This window comes from Thamnophis elegans, chromosome 1 (genome assembly GCF_009769535.1).
Source record: "Thamnophis elegans isolate rThaEle1 chromosome 1, rThaEle1.pri, whole genome shotgun sequence".
Taxonomy (NCBI): domain Eukaryota; kingdom Metazoa; phylum Chordata; class Lepidosauria; order Squamata; family Colubridae; genus Thamnophis; species Thamnophis elegans.
This window is the reverse complement of record NC_045541.1, coordinates 2,408-30,237: the sequence shown is the minus strand read 5'-3', so window position 1 is coordinate 30,237 and position 27,830 is coordinate 2,408. Positions and strand designations below refer to the sequence as shown.

Below are 27,830 nucleotides of genomic sequence, written 5' to 3'. Positions count from 1 at the left end.
ATGGGGAGATCGTTCCAGAGGGGCAGAGCAGCCACAGAGAAGGCCCTCCCCCGGGGGGTCGCCAGCCGACATTGACCAGCTGATGGAATCCGGAGGAGGCCTAGTCTGTGGGATCTAATCGGTCTGTGGGAGGTAATTGGCAATATACATTTTACGATATATCTAAGGAGGGATTATTAAAGCAACTATCTGTTGAAAAGAAAATTCATTAAATTCTTTTCTTTTTTTCATTTCTTGCACTTTCCTTTTTCTTTATTCTACAGGTAGTCCTCAATTTACGACCACAACTGAGGCTAGAATTTTCATTGCCAAGAATGGCAACTGTTAAGTGAATCACACCCAATTTTACCAACGTTTCTGCCGTGGTTGTGGAGCCAATCACACAGTTGTTAACTGAACCTGTCTTCCCGCACTGACGCTGCTTGTCAGATCTCGAACGGCCGTCCCTCCACCCCGGGATACTGGAACCAGCAGCTCCACACGCCAGTTGCCAGTGCTGGGATTTTGATCACGTGACCACGGTAAGTGTGAGGATCCGTTGTAAATCACTTTTTTCAGTGTTGTTGTAACTTTGGTCACTAAAAGAAAGGATGTAAATCAAGGACTACCTGTATGGGAAAATTCTTAATATAAACTTTAATAAAGGGGATGTGTCAGACCTGGAAGCCATCTTTTACACTGGGCCGCCAGAACCCTGACGCTGTATTTGAAAAGACTTTCTTTTAAACTGTAATCTTCTTCCTGGGGCTTGTATCCATGGACCTTGACTTGATTCTACAAACGAATCCCATAATCTCTGCTTTAGCATAAAAGGCAGGGACCCTCTCCCACAGGAAGAGATGGGTCCTTCTCCTACGATGGCCTTCTTCAGGGTCTCTCACATTCCTTGTGCCCTGAAAACAGCCAGGTGGGGAATGCAGCCTTTGCAGGGTTGCTGAAGCAGCCAGGTGCAGGAGGGGTTGCCAAGGGAAGCTCTCCTTACTCCGCCCCCTTTGCCCACAGAAAGCAGGAGCAAAGATGTAGGACCAGCCTCTGCCAGCTACTGAGCAGCCCCTTTGATCCAAAAAGATACATTTGGTAACCAAATCACATATTCAAAATGTTGCACATTTAAATATTGACCTAAACTGGACCAAGGAAAAGTAAAAACCAACCAACAAAATTATCAGTTTCACCATTTTGAACGAGCAGCAGATGCTGATGTCACAAGAAGTGGCAAGGAGGATCAGCAGCTCCCTGGGGATCTGGGCAGAACCTCAGTTCAATGAAGGATTGGTCCCAGGTATCTCAGCATTGGCCCCAAGCGGCTCACCAGACGGCCCCTCCTCATCCCCCCCCCCCCGCTTCAGAGAGGACGGGAGACCTCTTAACAAGGAGCTGACCTCAGACTGTGATACGTTTCCTCCCCACACACACACAAAACAAGTAAACTGGCTTGGGGACTTTTGCACTCTCCTTTCCACCTCCCCATAATTCCCTCCGCATGTGTGCATCTCTCTTTCTCAGCATCAGAGTTAGGTTCAAGGAATCTATAGGATTTACAAAAGAGGGAAAGCAGAGAGCATTAGTGTTATAAATTAAAAAGCCAGCAAAAATGTTAGACATTAACAGAGAATAAAAGTGGAATCAAATCCCAGCTTTTAAGAAGTCACCCCAAGGGACTCCCCTGCTGAGCCCCCCACAGCAGGAGGGCCATCCCTTGGGGGTGAAGCTGCCTTCATGGCCAGCCAGCACTGATGGAATGGCCAGACAAAGAAGGAACACCTGACACAAAAGTTACAGAAATACTCCATGAAGATTAAACAAACCTGTCCCCTTTCCCCCATAACCAGATGCCATGTGGTGGGAGAAGAGACTATAAACTCACACATTTGCCACAAAAAATCTGTGGCAAGAAGAATATATGTGTGTGAATGTATGTGTGTATAATATATATATTATATTATATATATATATGTGTGTGTGTGTGTGTGTGTGTGCCAATGTACTCATCTAGTACAAATAGCAAAATAGTTTATCATTTACTAAATACAAAATAGAGCTTTCCAAAAAATGAAACACACATTAGATATAAACCATCCAAAACTTGAACGACTGAAAACTGTATTCAAAATTAAATGACCTCGAGGAGGCCTCTTTCTGAAAAGTTCCCTTCATATTGGCAAAAGAGCCTGTACTACTGAAAACGATACCCAAACCTCTTGGGACTGAACACACGGACCACTAACAGAAGAGACGGACTGGCACAGCATGAGAAAGAACAGGCGCACGAGGGAGACAAGCGGCCTTCTTCTCAGCCCAGAAGACAAACAGCCGAGAGGTCAGCGGGAGCCGCCCAGGGCCACTCTGGAGTGGCAGACGCCCCGCGCAAGAGGCCTGGAGGCGGCTGCAGGCGGTGGAGCCCAGGAGAGCCTGCGCACTGGCCTTTTCGCAAAGGCCTCTGACAGGAGCGAGGCTGCTCCCCTGCCCTGGAGCTCAAAATGGAGCTCCATGTTCCCAGCATGGAGCCTCCATCTCCCGGCAACTGTGTCGAAAACAACCTAAACTCTACTCTTTCTTCCTTAAATCCTGCCATGTATTCACCACAAATATTTGTTTTCTGCTTTTCTAGTCCGCCGGAAAGTTAATTCTGTATATGACAGAATATTTAAATAGGAGGGTGGAAACTCCAGGGAGACAAAGCAGACTCCGAAACGAGTTCCTTAGACCAGCAACTGCCAAGGGGGAACAGCCGAGCACTGAGGTCCCTTGCGCCCGGCTCTCAGCAAGCTACAGCCCCGATCCGAGGGTGCCTGCCCTGCAGGGCCCTCCTTGTGCCCCCACCCCAGGGGCTCCTCCCCCTCTCTCTCTGACGGGAGCCGCTGCTGCTTCAGAGCCCAATCCAGACATGCACAGTCACCACCCGAACAGGTGCAGCATCAAGACGTGATCCTGGGTGGGATTCTTAGCATACGCAGAAGACTTGTGCCATGCCTCTCCAGCCACAGTTTTCAATGGAAGCCATTTCCATACGTGGCCACCAATCATGGGGAACCGTCAAAAGATTGAGGACACAGGAAATGTGCCCAAAGGATCGTGGAAACCAGAAAAGGAACGGGAGAGGGAGGGAGAGGGAGCCCATTGTTCTTGCCTTGTGCTGACATGTGACAGCCATGCTCCACATCCCTCTGAGAACTGGGGATGGGGATAACAGTCCAACCCATGCCTGGATAAGACAAAACCCAGCTTTGCCCCCCACTTCAGCAGAACTTCCAGAGTGGGATTCTTCCAAAGCAAGGATGAAGATGTTGCTTTCGGCCATCTTTCAACAGAGAAGAGTGAATGCTACTTTGCTAAACTCCAGAATGGCCAGAGATGCAGCCTGTCCAGTGCAGGATTTCTGAATGAAAAAAGGAAAACAAAATGACGTTTATACATAATACAAAGACTCGCCCTCCCTCCCTCGTGTTCAGCAGCCTTCAGTAACAGGGTTTTCTCCATGAAAAGGGACTCAGTGAAAGGCTGTCATCGGATGGAACAACCCAGCGCTCTTATGGGCTCATGTTGGAGCCCTGTGATGGCAGCCCTCCATTCTTCTCTAGGCTCCTGCCTGGAAAGTCCATGAGAAGGTAAACAGGAGAGAACACCAGTAGCCTCACAATAGTTGCTTCTATCAGCTCTGTCTCTGGTGCCAGCTGGGCACAGCCTGCCACCCTGTGATGAGTGAGACTGTAGTCAGGGATTCAATCTGGGATTCTTTGGAGCTTGTAGAGCAAAGCGGTGAGATCTGCTACCTGTAGCTTAGAGCCGTGATCCTCCTGGCTCTTCAGGCTACCAAGCAGGCTGGGTTCATTGCTTTATTGGTAAAATTGATTAGCCGCCCATCTGACCACAAGGCCACTCTGAGCAGCTCACGATACGAACAGATAAAACTATACAAAACCTAATGATATAAATACAATACTATAAACCATCTGGATAATCAACCGTGCTCTAAGATGGGGAGGGACAAGAAGGGGGTGGGAGCTCTTGCTCATCTATTAACCACCTCAACACTGAAGCCCCCTCCTTTGGAACCCCAAGCCAGCTGGCAGAGCCAGATCTTTAGGCTCTTGTCGAAAAGTCAGGTGGGTTGGTGCCAACCTCGCTTTGGGGGGCAAGATGTTCCAAAGGGCAAGCACTATGGCAGAGAAGGCTCTTCTCCTGGACTCCAAGAGCCAGAACGCTCTGGCCGATGGGCCCAACCAGGCCTCCTCTGCAGCCACAGGTGGGGCGGGCCAACCCCACTGGGATGAGCCTAAATTCAAGCAGCAGTCATTGCTTCCCTGGAGGAGGAGATTATGCTGTGGCTTTGGAAGAGGCAGCCTCGTGCCCCTCCAGGAAGGAAGGGCTGTAAAGGACGGAGGAAACAGAATCGATGACAGAAGAGGACGCAGTTCATCGGGATCCCTTTCACTCTGGACGGGGGGCCCCGTAACATTCAATCAATCCAATAAATAAGTGCTGAAGTTAACATGGCAGTGCTAGAGTGCCTTTTTGATAACTGCATTCAGAATTTCAACTCTGCCGCAAGTTTTAAAGGAACAGGTGTCTAGAAGTAATGATTAAGAAGATGTATTACTCCATCCACAGGGTTTTCTAAGCAAAATCACTTCAGTGGTAACCTTTGGACACAGAGCCGCCTTTCCCTCCTAAAAACAAGGGCCCGGTTCAAGAATTAGGCCTGCACTCTATCAGCTCACAAGAGGAGGACTAATCCCATCTCCTTTCCAGGCAAACCACAGCAGCACAGAGAATGCTACCTGCTCTCCAACGTCAGCTCAAGAAAAGCTCCCGGCTTACCTCGCTTGTTAGAAGGAGCCGGCCATGGCATTGTTCCCCTGATTTTGGAGGGATACAAGCAGGTCATCAATCTTCTTCATATTCTGATTGGTGGTCATTGCAGAAGAAATCTGAGGACTCTCTGACATTTGCTGGGACAGGAGAGCCGTGACAGACGGCTGTACCTCGTTCTGTGCTTGGCTGAGGGTCATCATCTGCTCCGACACGGAACCCGGTCCAGACGTTAACAGCTGGCCACAACCTGCTGAAGAAACAAGGTTCCAACAACACATCCAGATCCAGGTTGACAACCAACATGGTCTTGCAAGCATCGCTCAGGGCCAAGTGGAAACTTGCTGAGCAGGGAGAACTAAGCAGAATCGTGGCTCTGAAAGCCAATTTCAACTCAAGCACTTACAATGCCCGTAAAAGCATTTTGGGATGGGAATTAATTCTGTGTTTGTGTTTTCATAGCTTAAGTATGTAAAAGGCCAACATTAGAGGCAGACTAGCAAGGGGAACCTAGTGGTCTTTAAACTTACTGTCTTGGATGCCAAAGAGGAACATCCCGGAGGTCTGGGGGGATGAAGCGGAGGAGTTCTGCAGCTGGCTGAGGGAGCTTCCCGCAGATGCATTGTGAAACAAAGAGGCTGCCTGCTGCTGCTGCTGCTGCTGCTGGGGGGGCGACGAAGAGTCCTGCATGTTTGGCAGGCTGCTCTGGGAGGGATACAGAGGGGGTTGCTGCAACTCCTGTTGGCCCATGTTGCTCTGCAAGGCAGACATGGAAGCCGATGATAGGAAGAGGGTGACTGGCTGCTCCTGAGCACTGGGGGATCCCAGCTGCATCTGGGGGGAGCCATGGAATAAACCTGGCGGCGGTTGTGGTGGCTCAGCTTGGGTGGAGCCTGAACCCTGGCTCTGGAACTGCATGGGCTGCTGCTGCTGCTGCTGCTCTTGGGCCCTCTGCGGGTGGAAGAGAGGCTGGCTCTGCTGCTGCTGCTCCTGACTGGCCATCGTGCTGGGGCTGGAGCTGAAGAGCAGCGTTGGCTTCTGGGAGGCCACGGAGCTCATGGGGTTCTGGCTGCTGAACCGCAGGCTTTGCTGCTGCTGCTTCTGCTGCTCCTGGGCGGAGGCACTGTTTTGAAGAGCCACAAGTGAATGCTGGGCTTGGAAAATGCCCCCCTGCTGGTTGGGAGGCACCCCAGAGGGAGGGAGGGGGGCCAGAGTTACTTGGGCCTGGAAGAGGCCCTGATGTGTCGGCTGGTGCTGCTCCTGGGCGAGCAGAGGCCCTTGGAGGTGGGGCTGCTGGAAGGAGGGCTGCTGCTCAGCCCTGGCCGGGCCTGGCAAGGGAGAGAGAGAGCTTTGTGTGGCGAAGAACGGCATCTGCTCCTCCTGCGCATTCTGGGAGAGAAACAGGCTGCCTCCCTGCTGGTCCGGAACCACCCCGAGGCTCCCCTGGGAGTGGAACATGGGCTGCTGCAGCTGTTCAGAAGAGGAGGCAGCGTTCTGGCTGTGGAAAAGAGAACCGGGGGCCTCCTGAGAGATGCTCTGGGCGTCCCCGATGGGGCTCTGAGAGTGGAACAGCTGAGGCTGGGAGTGGGCAGCCGGGGACAAGAAGCTGCCCGCCTGGAGAGAGAGCATCTGCTCCCCACTCTGCTGGAAGAGCCCCCCGCTCTGCTGCTGCTGGGCTCCGGGGCCTTGAACGGCAGCCAGCATCTCCTCCGAGGAAGGGAAAAGGGCCACCTGGGCCTGGCCTTCCCCACTGTGCTGCATTTGGACCATGGCCTGAAAGACGGTGCTCTGCATCTGCTTGGCTTGTCCGGAGGCTTCTTTGCCTTCCGCAGAGCAGCCTGAAGCAGGGAAGAGGGCAGGGCCGCCGGCGGGCACCTGCTCCTGCCCTGGGGTGGCCGCGTCGCTGTTGGGGACGCTGTTGGGGGAGAACAGCTCACACTGCATTTGCATGTCTTCGCTTGCTGACAGCCCGCCTATCAAATGGGAAGTTGGCGTGTAAACTGGGGACTGCTGGATGCTCCCATTTCCCGAGGAGGAAGAGGAGGAGGAGGAGGAGGAAGAGGAGGCGAACAGGTCGGACGGCATGCGGCTGGGGGCCTGGCAAAGGCCTTGCTGCATGTCAATCACCATCGCAGCAGACGTCTCCATCGCTTGCGCCTGCTGCTGCGCCTGCTGCTGCCCAGCCAACGAAGCCTCCGGCTGTGGGCGCATGATCTCGCTTCGGCTGGGGAGGAGGTCTTCTGCCCTCGAGTGGACGGTGTCCGCGGAAGGAAACATGCCCTGGTTGACTCCATTTTGGATCTGGCTGACCTGCTGGAAGATCTCTGCGTTGAGCTGCTCTTGCACATCCTCGCCCTCGGAGCCTGAGAAGAGGACGGAGGACAGCTGCTGCTGAGCTTCCAGCACTTGCTGAACCAGGTCAATGTTTCTGCTGCTGCCACCTCCGCCGTCCCCGGGGCTGGACTGAAAGCTCCCCGCCTGCAGCTGCTGGATTGTGCTCTGGAGCTGGCTCACCCCGCCGGCCGAGGAGAACATGCTGGAGGAGATCTGCTGCTGCTGCTGCTGCTGCAGTGCCTGGCTGGACTCCTGAAGGGGAGGCGGCTGTTGGGGAGCCTCCGTCAGCTGGGACAAAGCCATGGCTGTGCTGTCCGACTGCAAAGCCTCTCTGGAGGAAGCTTCCCTCAAGGGGAACTGGGAGGCCTGCTGCAGGAGGCTGTCACTGTTCTGCAGCTGGCTCGGAGCAGAGGCGGCTGCAAAGCTGCCGGACTGCACCAGGTCCGGAGCCTGAAGGGCAGGCCTGGGGTCAGGAGGGTACTGTGGTTGCGGGGGCTGTTTTTCGCTCTCTGGAGCTAAATGAGAAGCAGAAGAGGAGAATGGGCCACTCCCCAAGAGGCTGGATATGGTGGTTTCCAAAGTTGTTTGAGACTGCCCGATGGCGCTGGTTGTCTGAAGAGAAACATGCACACACAGCAGTAAGATTTAGAATGTTCACTGCCTAACCGTCATTCAGGGAGAGAAATAAACTATCCTGAATTCCACATTATATACTTTCAACTGAAACCCCTCCCCCCAATTTTTAGATATCCATTCCTTACACCATTAATTTGCATTTTTATGAACATCACCATGAAGAAGAAAGCTACATTGTTCTATCGCTATATAATAATGTGTTAAAACTACAGTCAGAAGACATAAAGCCTTTTTCCCCATTTTGCTAGAATGGGGACAGTTCTTCTGGTGGGCAAAACTGTTAATACGTGAGTTTCTTTGATGCCACTTCAATTTTAAAAGAGTAATATATTATCGTTTTATCACCTCTTTCCCTTGCTTATTTACAAGCAAGGGAAAAAAGTATTTTCATTTTAGTTAAACTCCTTCTAACAATTGGAAAAAGGGAAAGAAATATTTGTAGTCCTACCAAAGCTATCACATTAGATATCAAACTACATTTGATGCCATCAAATGTCCTGAATTTATAGCTTTTATAGTTTTCTTCTTTTTTTAGAAAAGACATATATGCCCAGAATCATTTTTCAATCGCTGCTTACATTAAAGGCAGGAAGAGACATTTTCTCAGCCAAAAGTTCCATTGGAGCAGCCTCTTCATTCTTAACGATACTGTTTGGCCTGAGAGGAGTTACCAAGGCACTGGGGAGAAGGTTTACTTGGTCCAACTTGCAACCACTGGAGTTTACTGCAGGAGACAAAGAACAGAATTCACTAGGTCAGCCCCAGGAGGATGAAACTCAACATTGCAGCATCTAAGACAGAAAAGGGCTGATTGATGATCTTTCCCGGCACTAGCCTGTCTCTGCAGTAAAAGGCACCCCTGAAGGCCAATGTCACCCCAAATGGATGCTACACACGCAAACACCCAGGTCACCCTGAGGACTGACACACCTCTCATGGTTCACCTTACCAGCACAAAGACCTTAGTCTGCTTGTTAGGCCAAGTAATCTCTGGCTTGCTTGTTTATTACGTTTATATCTCACCCCAGTAAAAAATCATTCTCAGAGTTAAGCATGTTAAAAGGGCTACAAGATTTTGTAGTGCATTTTTGGAAGTCGGCCGAGAAACAGACCGAAGGAGAAAGGACACACATTAACAGAAAATATCTGTAGCCCTAAAGTTCCCAAATAAGTCACTCAATGGGATGAACTCAGCAGTTTTACGAAGTCTTCGCCTAAGGTAATAAGAAAGGCTGCGGTTGAGAATTACCTTTGGCTACATCATCAAAAGAGCAGGGCTGGGTTGAGCTGGATATTTCCTGCTTCACATTCACATTCAGAGTCTCAGCTGCTGATGAAGAAACAGATCATTCAGGAAAGATGTAAGCAAGGAAATTATACGTCAAGCGTCCCACTTTTTCAGATCAACAATAAGCAATAAGTGTACACATTTCAAGAACCAAAAGCCAACGAAGGAAACATTCAGCACAGCTCCCGCAAATCTCTGGTAATTGCACACGGTCCCTTTCTCAAACTACAAGCACTGCCCAGGATTTCCTCAAGCCAATGTTTCTCGTTCCCTGGCCAGGCAGTGCAAACTTTGACCAAGACCCCACACCTTGCAAATTCAGTGCCTTTTACATACATGTATCTGGAGTGTATGCAAATTGTTGTATGTCATGTGATCTCCCAGCATTGGTCGTGACAAAAATCCCAACAGAAACGGGTGTAGTTATTTGCTGGTCATGGTAAGGTGGCACCTTCACAATTAGATGATTCTGAAAGGGAAAAAAGAAGTGGCAGGTCTGTGATATTTGACATAAGAGAATCTAGATGTTTATCAGACATATAGCTTTACAGCTGTGTTACTCCCTAGAGTAGCTTTGAAGAGCTGCGGTGGCTCAGTGGTGAGAATGCAGTACTGCAGGCTGCCCCTGCCCACCGGCAGGAGTTTGATTCTGACCGGCACAAGGTTGACAGCCTTCCATCCTTCCCAGGCGAGTAAACGAGGACCCAGATTGTTGGGAGCAATATGCTGTAAACTGCAAACTGCTTAAGAGGGCTGGAAAGCACTGTGATGCGCATATAAGTCTAAGGGCTATTGCTAGAGAAATCGCTGCCTTCCTGAGGCAGAAAACAAAGGCTATAAAATAATTTTACATTTGGATCTTAGATTCTTCATTTGAACACAGATTTACTGCAAGGTTTGTTTAAAGGTAACAAAACTGACCACCTTACAGGAAATTACCATTTTGAGACTGACATCTTATCACAGCTGGAATTAGGGCTCCCAAATGGCCAAATTAAAAAAAGTTGGAATGGCTTCCGCACAAGAGAATTTAAAGAAATGAAACGCATGGCAATTTTGCACTTTAGGGAAAGACTGGGAGAGAGAGAGAAAATACGCAAAAGGCTGCAGCAGAAAATAACTAACCTATAAGCAACTCAACAAAACGAAAAAAGCACCCTGGTCTGATCCCACTTTTTCCTCTAATTCTGTTTGCTTTAAAGATTTGAACTCAGATGTGTGCTCTCTTAATTTACATTCAGCCATAAAACTTCCAGAGATTTCAGAAAATTTATCCTTCCCATTAAGTACGGGAATAAAATGCATCTGCATGCCTATCTGAACCTCACTTTCAAAACGTACCATAAAATGGGATTCTTTTAATAGTAACGCCTAAATTATTATTCTCAAGATGACATGGATGGTTACATCCCTGAGACAGCAAGTACCTGGTGAAACAGCTCCATGTCAATTTCTGCCTCGGCTTTCCAGGAGCTTTCATCTGTTTGAAAGCAAGGCAGGAAAGGGGTTATGCAAAGGCAGCGGTCAGCGGCGGACGAGGCCACGCTGGCCGCCCCCGTCCCTCCCCCTCCAGCTTTCTTTGCCCAACCTCGGCACAGAGACCTTGACACCCACCAGAGATGTTCTCTTGGAAGATCACTTTGGTTCCCTTCAGGAAATTCTTCCCGATCAAAAAGACCTCCTCTCCTCCTTTCACTGAACAGCTGTGCAGGCTTTTCTTGAGGATCTCCGGCACGCCTGCAGGTTGAGCTGCGCCAAGAAGAAAAGACCCCCCCCCCCCCCCCCCACAATCAGCCACAACCCCAAGGCCTCTAAGAGCCTCTAGGTGGAAAGGACAAATGCTATGAAAAGCTTAAGCAAAAGTAAGACTCCTCCTTTTACAGGGGAAGAGACGGCACAGTTCCTTCCCCTGGGAACTCATGGCCAGCCGTTGCCATTTTCGGAATGGAACACACTTAAGAGCTGAGGTCCTAATATAATATCCAAATTCTGTTTGTCCATGTTTTATTCTTCATGTCACTAAAATAGATCATTTTATGCAGATTCTCTTAAGTTCTGTTTCAGTAAATACTAAAAATAGCTTATGGTTTTGTTTTTGTAAAGTTTAACCCTCTGTTGAGCAGGATAGCTCAACAAGTAAGGGGGCTTTTGGTCATTAGGGGCCCTGCCTCACAGTTCGACTTTGCCACTTACTGCACAGGATAGGCGAGGACGGAGTCTGTAGCGTTAGAACAGAACCATCTTTCCGCGGGATGTTGACACGGAAAACCAGTCTGGCTCGAGTGCTTTTTTTCTTAGAACCAGCAATGCCTATTCGGGCTTCGACATCTGCATTCCTCAACTTCAGAATCCCAACACAGTCCACCCTAGCAACATAGGATTAATGTTTGCGTTATTTTTAATCCTGCCAATACATGGGAAGTGGCAAGCTTTTCAAGAGATGCAGCAGATCTGCAGTGACAACAGAAGCAACCGCCAAATCATCACATTTCAATGCCCTGTAGCTGTGGTGGTAAGAAAGCTGAGCTGCCCAGAGGATCAAGCATTCAACTTCACTTTGGAAAAGAGGATAATACTCTGTTACATGGGCCTTCACTGGATATTGTTGGATGATTCCTTTTCCCACCAACAAAAGGTGACAATAGAGCAGATGCTTTAGGACAGCAACTCCCAACCTTTTGGGCAGCAGATTCCTCGGATAAAGGTATTTTCGCAGACCGGAGGGGAAGTGGTTCTGCGTGCTGCCTGCATCTCACGGATGGGGCTTCACTTGTTTCTGCAGCCCAGTTGCTAGCATGCCGCAGCCTGATACCGATCCATGGACCAGGAGTTAGGATCCGTGGTTTAAGAGATTAAAATACATCATTGCATGCAATGGACATAAAGGACTGCTAAACAACCAAAGCAGTTTATTCAAAAGGGGGCAGTTTTTGTAGAAGTATTGGAATCACCTAACAATGACAGTTTTTAAATACCCAAAAAACATTGCAATAAAAATAATTTGTGTAATTTATACGCCACCCAGCTCCCAGGCTTCTAAAATGTTGTGTACAATTTGATTTCTTTGTTAAAAACAAAAGATCCTGGGAGCTTTAACTTGCCACACAATATGCAATTATACATAATATCTCAGGCCTTGTACCTGGCTGTCAGTCTTCGCCTTGGAGGGGTCCGTCCCCACAATAAAGAAACATGTTAGTCCATCACTGACAGTTAGAAGAATTAATCAATGGAACAACTTTCCTCTAAAAGCTGTGAATGCTCCAACTCCGGACATTTTTAAGAAGATATTGGACAACGATTGGTCTGAAATGGTATAGTGTTTCCTGCCTAAGCAGGGGGTTGAACTAGAAGACCTCCAAGATCTCTTACAACTCTGTTATTCTGTATTCTGTTTCCATCCGGAATCCAACAGACTCCCTCCCACCTTTTCAAGAAACACTAAGATTAATCCTCTCTCTGCAGATATATTTAAACATAGAAATAAACAATATTCCAAAACAAAGAAACAGAAATGGCACTATTGATTCACTTCAGGGTTCAGATCTGACTTTACTGGGGGGAATTACGTCAAGTGGCTGATTGCTCATCAATGGACCAACCAATCACCATTATGAAATTACTTTGCTTCTCCCTCTTGTGAGAATGAACAATTTATAAATAAAAAATAAATACACTGCAGCATTGGAAAACAGGTTTTCCTCAAACAAATTTTACGTTTCCCAAATGAAAGAGAATTTAGGGCTCAGCTTAAAGCCCCTTCACCCAAATCCATCATCCCAGGGAAAACAAAGCATGTGACGCAGTAGAAGATGTCAAACGGGACCAACTTCCAAAGAGAGACTTGCGGTAATCTAGGTGACAGCGGCTATGCATGGGAATGTGGAATTGTTCACTCTTGCTGATAAAGAAGTGGAAAGCTGTGAGTCATAACCGGAACACCAAGGAAGCTGCTACAGGTTGATGACGAGAGTCCACCAGCTTTCCTTCTGGTTCACATCGCAGCTTGAGAGGAGAGATCCTCCCAAAGAACCTCCATACTTCTTTACCTCAAATAAATGTAGTTTTAGCCAGAAATGGGCCTAACACCACCCAGAGTGTTACAGTTTATGTTGGGAGGGGGGGAGGGGGTTATAAACCTTATTAATAAATAAGTGAGAATGCCAATGCCAGATTTACTCTTCTGAAGACATTCTTAACCCCGACGCTGTTCTCAGAGACGAGCGAGGCAGGATGGAAGTCTATCCGGACTGACAAAGGCAGGAGCGGGGCAATGAAAAGGGACTCACGCCAGCGTCATGCTGTTGCTGGGCTCCAGGCCTACTTCGATGACAGTCGTGCCCTCGACGTCCACCTCTTTGCAGGGCGTGGTGTTCCGCCCTGTCACCCTGCAGGCCTGATAGAATCCGTGGGGCTTCACCCGGCCAGAGTCATTGCCCACAAATATCTGTAACGTCACAGGATCGTTGTGACCTTCCAGCTGGAATCACAAATCAAGAGTTAATGGACCACATGAAGCACTATTAATATGCCAACAACGCAAGCACAAACGTTTTTTGAACGCCAAACACTGACTGCTATCAATAGTCCTTGCTCCTGTAGAGCAAAACAGATGGATTCTTTGGATTTTAAATATTTTGATATTTTTGGCTATATTCTATCAAACTCTCAAGTTGATTTTATTGTATTCATATTTTGAGCTTATATATAGATGTTCTTTCTGAAAAGGAGCATTTTCAAAAGTCCGTTTTGGACAGGGTCAACTTTTTATATATTACACTTTCTTGCAGAAAAATGCTTATGATGAAGCAAGAAACCACTGAAGAATTTAATGCTATTCTTTAGAAACTGTGCATATATATCCAGGGGATCTAAATATTAGTGTGCAATTAAATGAAGCACATTTTCATTTTTCAGAGGAAAAAAAAAACCTAACTTGTTTAAATGTCTACTTTTCGGTCAATTACCCCAGAGGTCCACTGCACTTTCTGCTCTGTTGTTTGTGCAAAGTTAATGAATATTTGGAACCAATTAATACACACAGAACAAGGGTAATTTTTTCAACATATTGTTTTCAACCATATTTGCAATATTCTCTAGGAGACGGAAGTGAAAAACCAGTGACAGCAACCCTCTTTCATTCAGGAGAGGCTGCACAGATGGTGCTCTGTGCATTTATTTAACACAGAGAGCCAAGAGTAGCCCCTGCTCTATATTTACACTCCTTCCATCCAGCTAGAAAGGCTTCCCTGTCTTAAACCAAAAAACATCCAGTCCTTTGCCGGGAACAACAACGTAACCACACGCCTGAGGACTGGAACGCTGTCCTAGTGACAACGTCCGTCCTGAGAAACCTGACTAACCCACTCTCAGAAGAGAGCCGGGGGGGGGGGGGGGAAGGAGAGCTCTCGGCCCTTCTGGCCTACCTTGACGGTGGGGAATCCTTGCTGGGTTCTGTCTTTCACTGAGCCTCGGCTGCCCTCAGTGAGGTAGCGAGCTCTGTGTTGAGTCTCCGGCTGTACCAGGATCTTCAGCTCTTTGCCTTCACTTTTGCTCAGGTACTGACCACACAACAGAGGGCTCTTCTTCCCTCCAGCCACCTTGGGGACTTCTGAGGTTCTGAGATATTAGAGAAGATTAATAAGCAGGTTAGCAAAGGCTTTCCTTCCAAGCAAAGGAAGCGGCTGGGGAAACCAGGAGACAGAGAGACATATATGCAAAGCTGCACCATTTCTCTACTTCCCTTTCACAAAAACTGTGTCATTTCATTAAAAGAACATAGCCAGAAACCTAAAAAACCTATATTTTTAACTAGTAATTAGAGGACAAAATTTATAGTTATATTTTAACTATAAACAGTTTAAACAACCTGCCTTAGTTCACCAGCTTGCATGAAATGCCAGTTCCTGGAACAGTTAACCTAGCACATCTTCACAAATGTCACCTGGTTAAAATAAATCCTGACCATTTTGAGACCAAAGGCCTCCTAGGCCCTATTGCTATATACTTCCGGCAAGTATATGCTCAAATACATTTTCAATCAATACTGTTAGATTAAACTATATTTAATTTCAGCACATTAAAATATGTGCACTAACTGTGACACAGCTATCTAGGCTGTAGACATTTAGACTACATCCTGTAAAAAATGGCTGCTAATTTTCTTTTAATATATCAGGTCGACCCATTCTATGCATTTTAAAATGAGAGAACTGAAATTGTGCATTAAAGTAAGCTGGGTTGCAATTATTTCTTTCTTTCCTTGATAACAAATATATTAATGGAAAGAATTCATGCCACCAGGCTGATATATTTGATGCAGTTTCTCCTGAACTGTTTAAAGACGGACCACATGCATATTTTTCTACTGGCACCACAAAGAAGACTTTTCAGAAGTAAATGAAGCAAAATAGCAATTAGTTCCCATTGGTAACACCGTGCATTCAAAGGGAAATGCTGCATTTCTATCTGATCTATCAGGCCTGCTTTGCTCCTGATCCTTCACTTGTTCCTTTGCAGAGGCAATACGGCAAGGAAGCCAAGTGGTCTATTTGCTTTAGAGCCTCTGGGAAGCAATACATGCAAATGATCTAGCTAAAGGTACACACATAAGTAAAACCTGTTTGAATAAACCCCAGAGGAAAATAAGTCTTCAGCTTGACTTTGTTTTTATATCTTTTGGTCCCCTGCCTTTTTTTCCTCTAAGCATCCTACAGCCCTGAAAAACTAAGCTAGCTTTCTGTGCAGGTTTCATTAAATTGGAGTAGGATCCTAGCACACCTCATTTTGTTTTTCTTTTCTTCCTGAGACCTTTGGTCTATCAGGCATCCAAAATACATAAGTTGGTGAATCTATTTCTGTTCCAGAGAGAACAGTACTGGGTGAGATACGTCACAAAACTGTGTGCAATGTGTTAAGCACTCCTAGTTAGGTCTTTCATGAACAATGTGTAATATGAAGTAAATTATATTTTGCAAGTCAACTTCCAGGCTTCAAGTACTGCATGCAATATTGTTAAACTTGAAATTCTGCCGTCATTTTGTTTGGGCACTTATGAATAAAACTCACATTGTCTCCATTAAGAATGCTCAACAAATATATTCAATGTTTACTGCAGGCTACATAATAGCAATTGCACAGAATTCTAATTTCTAAAAGAAGTTTAGAAAATAATTGCATCTTGAAAACAACAAACGTTCCCATTTATGAGAATATCTGCAAATATATAAGAGCACCTAGAGGATATGGGCACCACATTTTCCATTGGCTTTTATTGCTTCAGAAGTGGGTAACAAATAAATTCCCGCTATCCTTCTTTAGAACACAATAACTATGCATTATTCAAAAGCTGCCGCAACCCCTCGATGCCTACCAGCCAGGGTTCAGGGACCTGTCATCTGAAGTAGGAACTCTGACATACAATAGAAGCCCAAATGCATGAAAGGGAGCATTATTTTGGAGCTCAACTTCAGAGCCCCAGCAGCCAAAATAGGGCATCTGCTTTATACAATATATGGGTTGCACAATTTTTGCCTTCTGAGATGATTTACTTGATAAATTGATCATGATTATGAATAGTTATCCCTATCTCTGCAATCAACAAGGATCACACACATCCCAATTAGGTTTCATTTACCACAAGATTCCATCTGCACTACCGATTCTTGATACCAGGATTCATTCTAGTACTTGACCACAAAACTCACTAGATAATCCTTGAAAAAAAACATCGATTCCTAATTCCCCTCCTCAAGGGGCTCTTGGAAAATGCTAGGGCTGTGCAATACTTGGAATCCAAGTGACACCCGTGATTGGATGCAGTCTTGGGGAAAGGCACATTTGAAGCAATTAGTGCATGCCCAACCACATTTCCCCTTTCAAATACAGAAGTGATGCACAACTTGACCCCGTATAAAGCAGCCTCTGAATATCTATGATAGGAGGGCATTTTGTTTTAATTAAGCCCAGTACTATATATTCTAGTAGTTACTTAGCAGCTTAAGTGCATTCAGTTCTGGAAAAAAATTAAACAACACTGAGTCCTTGTATTTATTCTACAAAAATAGTCAACAGCATTAATTCATGGGCTGATTTCTACGTCAACATTCATAGGACTACAGTGTTCATTTTCAGATTATGAACTTAATTTCTTGAAGAACCATCTCTTCTAATAGTCCTCTTTTATATAGTTCTGAAGACGACTTTGACAATGTAGATATCTGCAGAACCAGCAGTTTTCATTTTAAACGTTGTCTTTGTAGGGCTTTTATAAATTGTGGTGAGGAGGAGAACAGTCATACCAGACTATGGGCCACATTGTATGAGGCCTCTCCAGTCACAGCCTGGAAAGTTGTTTAGCTGCAAGCCTCACTCTGGAGTCCCTTATGACCTTCCTCCTCTAAGAGAAGGCAAAGCAGGATGACTTTTCCTTTAGAGGGCAAATCTTTTTTCCCTGTAATTCAATATTTTCTGATTCAAGGATAACATGAAATAGACTTTCTGTAAGAATCAAGAGATTCAAAGAAGGAGGCAAGAAACTCGAAAGATTTCACTGCATGACTTTATGTCCACATTCGCATGCAGTAAGTCAGAGTGGTAAAAATTCTGACTTGTTGAGGAACAATCTACCACACCACGGCCCGACTGCTCCTATTGCCACCCCCCACACCAGGGAACAAGCCCTGACCATACCAGCCAGTGGCTTGCCTCTTCTTAAATGCAAATCTATGCTTGTCCGCCTTGTTAAAATTCAGAGAAAGAAGCCATATTGGACCTAAGCGTGTAACACTGGCTTGCAAAGAACTGAGCAGGCCGGATGCCTGGATCACACATAAATTATAATCTGAGCTTCCCACGTTTGTTGGCCAACATGAGGCATCAAACAAAATGGCCGCCCCAAGGTGTTCCTGTTCCCGGGAAAATTAGAATTCCTTACAAGTGTCACTAGGTTTCTCTAGGCAATGCAAATAGGCTGCAGCAGGGTGGAGGGTCGCCGATTTCTCAGGCAAATGCACCTCGTACTGCCCACGGCCAACAATGAGGATCTTGTGATCCTCTGGATTCCAAAGGAAGAGAGGAACTGCCATTGGGGAGAACAATAATACACACGTGCACTTTCCACTCATGAAGTGGGATGCAAACCAGAGTTCCTAAATCAAGATGCAATTAAACAAAGGGATGAGAAACCACCACCCAAGCAGGCTACAGGTAACTTTTCCGCATACACGTACAGACAACTGAGAAGCACAAAGCAAAACAGGAGAGAGATTTATTTCTGAAAGATCAGTTACAGAACTGAGATGACACAAACACAAATTTTGTTCATCTTAACACTTTAGAAAGAATATGAAAGGTCAAAACCAGCTGCCTTTAACTGATGCAGAGGGTGAAACAGAAGCAGGTGAAGTGTGGACTTAAGTCCCCACAATCATCTCTGTTGAGGAAAGTAGGTAGGAGCCGATTCCAATTTTAAGCACTGTTTCAAACCTGCTTCTTACCGAAAAACTTCCCACACGCTAATCACGTTCCACAAGGAAAAGCTGACAACCGTTCCTGTTCAATGACTGCTAAACTTAAGAAACTATTTAATATCAGCTCTCCCATCTCTCTCAGTGAAAGTATGAACTCTAGGGAAAAATCAAAGTTATGTTTTTAGTTTGTTTGTCTGCTTTAACATATGTTGAGAGAACATAAAGGCAGATACCAACCCATTTCCTGCTTTCAAGTTGCTTTTGCTCTCCGTGCCGAGTTGAGAAAGGACATAATGAGGCGCTTTGGCACTGTCAGCATCAAAGATATCCATGGTCGATTCTTCACCATCTCTGGATTTGATCCCTGGCCTCTGCTTTGGATTTCGCTTACGAGATTTACGTGGCACCTCAGTGTTATCATTGTAGGAACTGGTACTCATGTTACTGAAGTTAGAGGGGGAGTCCTCCATCCACATACTGCAGCTTTGCTCAGACTCCAATCCGCACCCCTCATCCTGGCAGGACATCTGGCTGTTGTCCAGCAAATCCTCTGGTGGTGGCGAGATGTACAGGACTGTGTGCCTCTTCGGGGTGGACTGTGGGCTGCTGCTGCTGCTGCTGCTGGCTTGTGATTGGTTAACGCTTGTCACTTACCCCACGGTTACTTACCCCCATGGCTGAGGAGCAGCCCTCCACTTGCATAGCTTTGCTGTCAGTGACTGAGGTAGAGTAAATGGTGGGGCCGGAAGAGGTGGTAAAGGAGCTGCAAGCACCGCCCACGGAGGAAGAGGGAGCTGAAGAAGCATCTGTGGTGTATAATCCACAAGTCAATACAGGGTCCCTGATCCCAACTCTGCTGGCTAGAGCAGTCCCTGTGAAGCAGCGTGATTTGGTGAACCGATTCTTTCCCCAAATTAACGTTTTGGAATTTGGCTGGTTTTGAAATTTAAGAGTTTCAAGTAATATAAGGCTTAAGCAACATAGATGTGTTCGGAAGATATCCAAATCGTATTTCTTATTTTAGTGCAATCAGACTTTTCAGAAAATCTGTAAGTCACAAAATGGTTGCAAGCAAACAAAGGTGCTTTCATTGCCTCATCCGGACTACGAATTTAAGCCACTTTATCGAAAATGATAGAAACCCCCAGGAATGTGCACTTTAGGCCACATTATTGCCAATTGCTCAGCACCTGAAATGTTCAAAAAACCTGGGACTGTGCTTAGCCACGAAGTATTAAATAAGTTTCTAACCTATGAAGCAGAGAACTGCAGGTCATTTTTAATGCAGACACTCCCTGCTTCAGAGGCAAAATCCTGGAATAAAAATATGAGAAAATAAATGAGAAGAAGAGAGCTGCTGATTATTCCAGATATCAATTATCAAATGAGAAATGAAATGTAAAATAACTGAAGAGCAACAAATGGAACTGGTACCAACTGTCTTTTAGGAATTTTCCAAAAAAGAAAAAAAAAAGCATCGGCTAAGGTTTTAACCTGGAGGACTGCCCTGGTCCTGAAAGAATCAATGCCCTTGGAGGGGGGTGGGGGGGTCAGGCAGAGATCCCTTCCTCAGCCAAAAGCAGCTCCACATTCTTCAAGCTGGAAGAAAGAATGAGGAACTCAGCCTGAGCAGCCCCTGTCAAGGGAAGGGGCAAGACAGGTTCCTGCAAATGAAAGGATTATGCAGGAACTCCACAGGCCCCAAAATCTTCTTGGATAACAAGATAACTGCTCAAGTGTTCAATGGGCTCTAAAACACCTCTGGAGATGCCCAGAAATGCTCTGAAATCCAGAACTAAAACAAAGCTTAACTTGGGACGTGAACTTGTCTTACAAATCAGTTAAATTGCAGAAGCGTTGAATTGAGAGCAGGGCCCTCTCTAGAAGGAAAACAAATGAGCAATATTTTTCTTAAAGCAAAGAATACTTTTTATGAGCTACTGGCCTCAAATGCAATTAGTGCAGTGTGTATACTCAGCTTTTAGTCTGATTATTTAAAAGTATTACAATCTTTTAAAAACAATTATTCCAAAAATAAATAAATGATTATCTTGGCTATCTAACTTTGGGGTCACTTTGAGTGAAAATACTAATACATCATCAAAAATGGAAGAAATACAGATTAAATCATATCAATCTTCTACTTTAGCTTTAATTCAGAGGAACCTTATCTGTGAGGGAACCTCCGGATCCCTCATTCCATTGCCAGATAATTGCTAAAAAATCTAGAGCGCGGATTGATACCAGTTCCATTTTCCAGCTTGTGCCTCAACAAATGCAGTGGTTGAAATTGGAAAATTCAGTCATTCAAAACTGCATTTTAATTATAAAAAAAATCTTTTATATCATGCATTAATGCAGTGCTTTCCTTAGAAAAATTAAAAACTGTTTCAGTGACTATAATTGCTGATTTGCAGCCACTTTTGAGTTAGAATAAGTTGACATTTCTAAAGTGATCTTTATTAAACGGAGCAAATGTATATTTTAAGTGTTCACTCACTCAGCTATTCAGCTTACTTTGATTAGGTAATCTGTGTGAATTATGAAATACATGCAGAAAGAATGCCGTAAACTTGCATTGGCATAAACAATACTTTCTACAAGTTGGAAAACCCATGCAAAATGTGAACAATCTTGTAATTTCTACGTAAGAGAAGAGCAAGAAGGGCGATTAACTCATCTCTGATGTAAACTGTTCAAAATGCTGACTGGGGTGTTTTGACCAGTCTGTTAGCCTAGCATCCATTTTTATTTGCGGGTTAAGTGAGATACAGACTGTCACCTTTGGAAAAGGACAACCCGTTTCCTTCCTTAAAAGGGGGAATTAGCACAAACACCCAAATCCATATTAGTACCATTATGCCAGATTAATTCCCTACAGAGGGAATTCACATGAAAATAAAAATCTTTCCAAGAAACACAATGATTATTAAAGTTTATTAAACAATATTAACACAAAGTGAGAAGCATATTACAAATAAATAGTAACTTCTCCAAAATATTATTTTACATGATATTTGAAACGGGAAAAAAAATGACTTTGCTTATACACAAAGGAAATCAAGAGATCCAGCTTTGTTTTTGTAAAATTTTGTTAGCCTTGTGTCCCAGGTTAGGGCAAATAAAACAAACTGCTTGCTTGATTTTATAATAAACTATGTCAAGATATAAATTAAAGGCTTTCAAAGCTTAAAAAAATGAGCAAGTTTAGTTACTTCAATTAAGCACAGTAATTATAATATGCAAGTATTCCTCAATTTATAACCATTTGTTTAACGACCACTTGAAGTTAGAAAAGCTCAGAAGAAGTGATTTATGACTACTGAAACATCTCTGCGGTCGCATGATCAAAATTTTGGCTGCTTGGCAATTGGCAGGTATTCACCGGGACCAGAATATCGCCACTTAAAAATCTTTCAAGGGGACTTCCAACAAGCAAATTCCATTGGGGCAGCCAGATTCACTTAATGACATGATTCACAATGCAAAAAGGTTGCAAAATCAGGATGATTAGTCACCTAATGACTATGCTGCTTAACAACAGATATGTTCCAGTCCCAACTGTGGTTGTAAATCGAGGACTACCTGTACGGGGATTAAGCAGAAAAGAGAGTGATATCCTCCTGCTGTATTTGAAGTTTGCGAGGAGACTTCATTTTAAGGGACTGAATACACCTCAGCAGAGAATGAGTGCTCACTTTTCATATGGCAGAACTATTGGGCGTTACGTGAATTCATCTTTACTATGCCAGAGCACAACCTTGACTGATCAGTTGATGCTAAAGCAGCTTCAAAAACAAATTAATCCCAAAGCAGGAGAGTCAAAATGTCTCTTCAAACCTGATATTCGTGAAGAATTATGTCCAAAAATTGGCTGGATCTGGGAAAAGAGTTATCGGAAACCTCCATCTCCCACTGTTAAAATACAGGTGCATACAGGGCAGTCCAATGTTTAATATTATTTCTAGGGCATAAGTTAATTTCTAGGATCAAAACTGCATTATTAATAAAACTGAAGCTGGGTGGGTTAGTGTTATGCATTCTGTGAAATGCGGGATTACATACCAACATAGCTAAGTGCCACCAAATCCTTTTTTACGATTATAATCATGTGCCAAATATTTTTATGAGTACTGTGGCAATAAAATGGTTAATTATTTATCATTAAATCCTCCAAAGATCTTGGTGCTCTCATACTATCCGTCTGCAACTGAAACAAACGGTGTAATTTAAAAGGGCACGGTAGCAATTTTAGTAGCATTGTTCAGGTTATTACTCTGGCTCTAGGCAAGCAGACAGCAAAACAAAACAGCAGAGTCGAATACAAAAAGCACCTGTTCCGTATTACAACTATGGAACCAGAGTGGCTTCCAAACATTACTGAGCCTTGTTCACAGATGCCTTCACTGCTTTCCAGAGACCAGGTGTATAATCTAGACTCCCAGTGCATTTTTATAGCAATGAGATTGAGATCTTAGAGCTCAGGAATCAGGAGCAGAGAAGCTGGTCAGGTTGCTAGATAAACTGTAATAGTCTTCTTCCCTCTTGGAAGGCTTACATTTATTTTTAAAAAAACCATCTGCCTTTCATAGGCCCTTTGGAGGCACAGGGAAAATTGCTATCTTTAGGCAAAGCTTAAAGCATTTGTTTACTGCATGAGCATTTCATTCTCTGGGAGAATTCAGGGCACTCTGAGAGGGAGGCCTTCAAAGGCACCAGATTTTAAAATGTGCTAAGCATAAGCCTAGCCATAAGAAGATACTGCAGCTGCTTTTCCCCAGCACGTAGGGATGGCAGGGCCTGGCGCCCTGGGTGTCCTTCTGAGCATTTCCATGCAAAACAATATGTGCACAAGCAGCCAATGGAGGAAGCATGGCAGGCATTTGCCACGTATCTTCACTGTTCAGGAGACCAAAGAGGAAATGCATCCCCTAAAACAGGGGTCAGGGCAGGTCCATTCCAAAGGCAATGCCCCAGACAAGCAACCTCTAGGGATCTCGGTTTCTTTCTTTTGGGTGGCTACCATTCCTCCCAATTACTGGGCGAGGGGACTTCCCAGAGTCAGTGAAGAAGAAAGACAGGGGGACACCAGACCTTGTACTGTCAAAGTCTCAGGCAAAGTGGCTGCAAATCTGCTTCAATACCTTCGTGCCAACTTTGGCTTCCTAATCTTCTCCAGCTTCATTGATTGAGACAATGTCAGAAGCTTTATCAGAGGTCAACTTAAGTCACTCTTTATAAAAGGAAATGGAAGGGAGGAAGGGAGAGAGGCTGGTGAAGAAGTCTGAAAGGAGACCGACCTACACCCTGGGTGAGATTGGATGGGTTAAGGGTCTCTGGCACTATCTGTCTTCACTATTGATAGCACACAACCCACCACACGACGCCTGTCTCTGAATGGCGAAGCTAGAATGCAAGTCAAGGGTATTAATAGAGAAAACAACTAGCATCCCGGCAACATCAAAACCAACCCCCTCCTTTACTTAAACATTCAATGCAGATCCGGAATCGATTGGGCCACTTTACCCAAACCGTTTTAAAACTCCCCATTACGTTTTACATGCCACAACGGCGCTTAAGAAATCAGACCAGGATTCCTTCTGCTTTGACACACGGAGAATAACTGAATGCTTGTACTGACAGATGCACAAGTTCTTCTTTCTTACCTGCAACTTTAACCGGATGTTCATGTTCATCAGTTCAGACTAGGAAGTCTGACAATCAGAAATGATAATTAGAGGCAGCCAAGCAGCAGGACTAGCCCTCCTCAGCCCTCGTGGAGCCGGAGCCCCGGTAGGCTGCCGCCATTAGGCCCAGCTGATGGGATGCCAACAGCAGCAGCGTCCCTTGACGAGAGTGCAGCCCTGGCCCCTCCCTCCCCCAGTCTCCCCCCCTCCCACCCAGGTGCTATCCTTAGTTTACTGACTTATACCTCAGGGATGGAAACATGTACTCCCCCCCCATCCCTTTTCTGATGGTTGTAAGGGCAGCTTTTTCCTTAGCATACATGGGAGGCGTTGGTAAAACAACCGCTACTCATTCCAGCGCAGCCTGATAGCTGACGTCTCCATCCAAATATCAGCTCAGGAAATCACGCCTGACGGAGAGAAACCCCTTCTCTAAACCTCTCCGGTAAGACCCCTGCGTGTCCTGAGCCCTGGGCAACTTATTTTACTTGGCAGGCACTGGGGAGAATATCAGGTCCTGCATCTCTTTGTCCATCATGAGCTCTTATTTCCAAGACAAATTAAACCACTTGGAGGCCGCTGCTTTCTCCTCTTTCAAAGCTTTCCCAATTTTTGAAACACCATTAGAGTGCAAAGCTTTGCAGGACTCATTTGGGATATTACTTGGCATCAATTTGAAGAATATACTTCAATTCAATATTTATTATTAAATAAATGCACAGCCCCAGCAACTTTGGGGAGAGGTTTTTTAAAAATTACAATTATGCCGCATACGTCTCGTCACAGACGTGCCACGCTGGCCTATGCTAAGAAGAATCACTACCTACTGGTTCCTGGTGAGGCTCGTTTAGAAATTTAAGTGATAAAATCCCTGGGACTGAAGCAAGCATGATCTACATGATGTTCTACCGGCCAGAGCAGCCCTTAAGGCGAGACAGTGTATCAATGTATGCTCCTTTATGGCTTTGAGACATAGGCATCTCTTCAGAGCTTAACATGTAAAAACAGCTGTCAAACTGATAGTTGATCATTGATAAAAGAGCCCTTTACATCTGGAATGATGAACATGAAGCATTCCTCTCATGCTAAAACAATTAAATGTGCTCTTGACAGATTAATTTCCATGTCTTGGCTTTAAACTGGTTTAGATGGATTTGCAAATTAAAAGCCAATCAATAGTAGCAAACTAGCAGTCTGTTCTTGCAGAACCTCTTGCTTGAGCTCAGCCAATCGTGTTCCTCAAGAAATCGGAAGTTTACTGATGCAGATTTTATGTAACTTGTGATGTGTTCCAGAATCCCTGATTAAAGCAATGAAAGAGACCTGGGGCTACCAGACTTGCAACCAGATATTGGCTCACTTTATGGCTATGGAAGCAGAAAACAAAAGAAGCTAAGTCTTAAATATGGAAAATAGTTCTCATCAGTCCTCATTGTTTAATGGGTCAATGACACCAGTAAAACTGATTCAGGATGGACGATTCTGAATGTAACCAAAATGAAATGTGAAGATGACTGTCATTAAGACGTCATTAGTGCACAGTTGACAGTATTCAAATGTTAGTTGAACATTTAAAAATATGCCTTTTTGGTCCTGCTCTATCACACACAATGTACAGTTTATTCTTTGTTTTTAAATGGCTGTAACTCTCCCCACTTTTAAAAATATATATATTAGTATACCTCATAGGAGATTTCTCTTGTTCTCCAGTTTTCATCCTTTATCATCTGTGCTCATTCTTCTTTGCATGGCAAAGTTGCAATTTTTAAGCCAGCCTATAGTAAGTTAATTTTCTACTTCCTATGTTTAGCTCTGCTATATAAATATATTATCTTTTTTTAAAAGCAGACCAAGATTATTACTACTAAAGCCCATATTTTAGGGAGTATAATAAAGGCATTAAATAAAAGCTTCCACTTGGTCAAGTAATTTAACCAATATTATAATAAATCTGCCAAATATCTGGAAAGTAGTACTGAAAAATCTTCTGTTACATACACAACTATGTTCTACTCTACAACTACATTACATGTAGTTGGAAACAATTTGTTGCTCAATGTGTGGAGTAACAAAGAAGAATCTACTACTGCATACTCGATTTCTTTAGAAAGAACTCACACATTGTTTTTAAAAGCAATTGGACTGACTCAGACAAACAAAGCTGACAAGTAACAGACAACTAGTTCTCCTAAGCCATTTTTTCAAATGCTTCAAAATAAGCTCAAACATGAAAAACATTAAAGATCTGTGGGTTTAAAATGCTAGCATTTCCAAAGTTCTTGCAGCTGTTTTTCTCTTTAACTAATTAGCTTTACATGTCAAATGAAAATATGCTTCAGAACTTTTTTTACTGAAATCTTTGAATTTAATGACTAGTCTTCCTAATCTACTCTTAAATCCACAGATTGCATGAGGAAAAAAAAATCAAATACATTAACAGTGAGCAGTGCTGCAAAGTATTTACCCTTCACTCAAGTTATACTTTCAAAAATCAAGCAGAAGGTTGCAAAATTCTGGCAACAGCTTTGTGGAGAGAATCTGGAATATAACTATGAAAAAGTCTATTCCAAATATATGATTCCAAGATAAAAACTGTCCAAGACAGCTTACACCAGGCAACTCCCTCCAGAAGTCTCTAATATAAAATAAAAACAAAAAATAGGAGAAAAGATTTTAAAGCCTACATTAAGTAGGAGACTCTTTCAAATTATTTCTCAGTTTATTTTAATTTATGGTAATTTTAAATTCTATTTAGCTGATGTCACTTTATATAACTCCTAAGTAACTAAATGTTCATAGCAATAGCAATAGCAGTTTGACTTATATACCGCTTCATAGGGCTTTCAGCCCTCTCTAAGCGGTTTACAGAGTCAGCATATCGCCCCCAACAACAATCCGGGCCCTCATTTCACCCACCTCGGAAGGATGGAAGGCTGAGTCAACCTTGAGCCGGTGAGATTTGAACAGCTGAACTGCAGTTAGCAGTCAGCTGAAGTGGCCTGCAGTACTGCACTCTAACCACTGCGCCACCTCGGTTCAAATTATAAGAAATATGATTTAATTAAAGCTAGTACTTTGATTCCCTTTAATTCTTCTCTAACAAAAATAATGTGTTGGAGGTACATTTAAAACTCCATCACATTTATAATTTAGTAATTACCACATTTTAAAAAGGCATGCAAGGACCATTGGAGAAGACGATGAAGTGGGCAATAACATAACCAGTGTTGCTCCTATATATGTATGTATGTATGTATGTATGTATGTATGTATGTATGAATGTATGTATGTGTATATACATATACATACATACACATATAGATATATACATATATATATATACATACACACACACACATATATGAAAACTTTTCCAGCACTGCTCATGTGTTCAATAATATTCATACGTATTAAAATCTTAATCTAAGCCAAAGGAAGTACTTACCAGCAGCAACTACGCCCGGAGGGGGCGAACCCACTTCGCCCCCACTGGTTTGACTCATGGATGCTACTGAGAGTTCTCTGGAAGGTGGCAGCTGGAGCTCCTTAGGGAGGAGATCATAGACTGATTCTGCCAACGAGAAATAGAGGCATTTATGATCC

The 27,830-nt window shown here is 44.4% G+C and overlaps 1 protein-coding gene across 6 annotated transcripts; it reads right to left on the bottom strand.

Annotated features, from left to right (window-relative positions):
• Nucleotides 1-261: 261 nt before the first annotated feature.
• Nucleotides 262-27,830, bottom strand: NFAT5 (nuclear factor of activated T cells 5). Of its 6 annotated transcripts, none has more exons than XM_032221178.1 (14): nucleotides 27,673-27,830; nucleotides 24,207-24,254; nucleotides 19,210-19,346; nucleotides 14,497-14,689; nucleotides 13,360-13,550; nucleotides 11,264-11,436; nucleotides 10,685-10,819; nucleotides 10,498-10,550; nucleotides 9,407-9,539; nucleotides 9,032-9,112; nucleotides 8,361-8,506; nucleotides 5,343-7,758; nucleotides 4,822-5,062; nucleotides 262-3,379 (listed from the first exon to the last, which is right to left on the bottom strand). In XM_032221178.1, exons 2-13 carry the CDS (start codon nucleotides 24,234-24,236, stop codon nucleotides 4,830-4,832), a joined length of 3,921 nt encoding a protein of 1,306 aa, XP_032077069.1. In that variant the 5' UTR covers nucleotides 24,237-24,254; nucleotides 27,673-27,830; the 3' UTR covers nucleotides 262-3,379; nucleotides 4,822-4,829. The 6 variants fall into 6 exon arrangements, with proteins under 6 accessions (XP_032077069.1, XP_032077060.1, XP_032077096.1 ...); XM_032221169.1 differs by having other exon boundaries at nucleotides 4,822-5,065; nucleotides 27,673-27,829; XM_032221205.1 differs by lacking the exon at nucleotides 24,207-24,254 and adding an exon at nucleotides 19,792-19,854 and having other exon boundaries at nucleotides 4,822-5,065; nucleotides 27,673-27,829.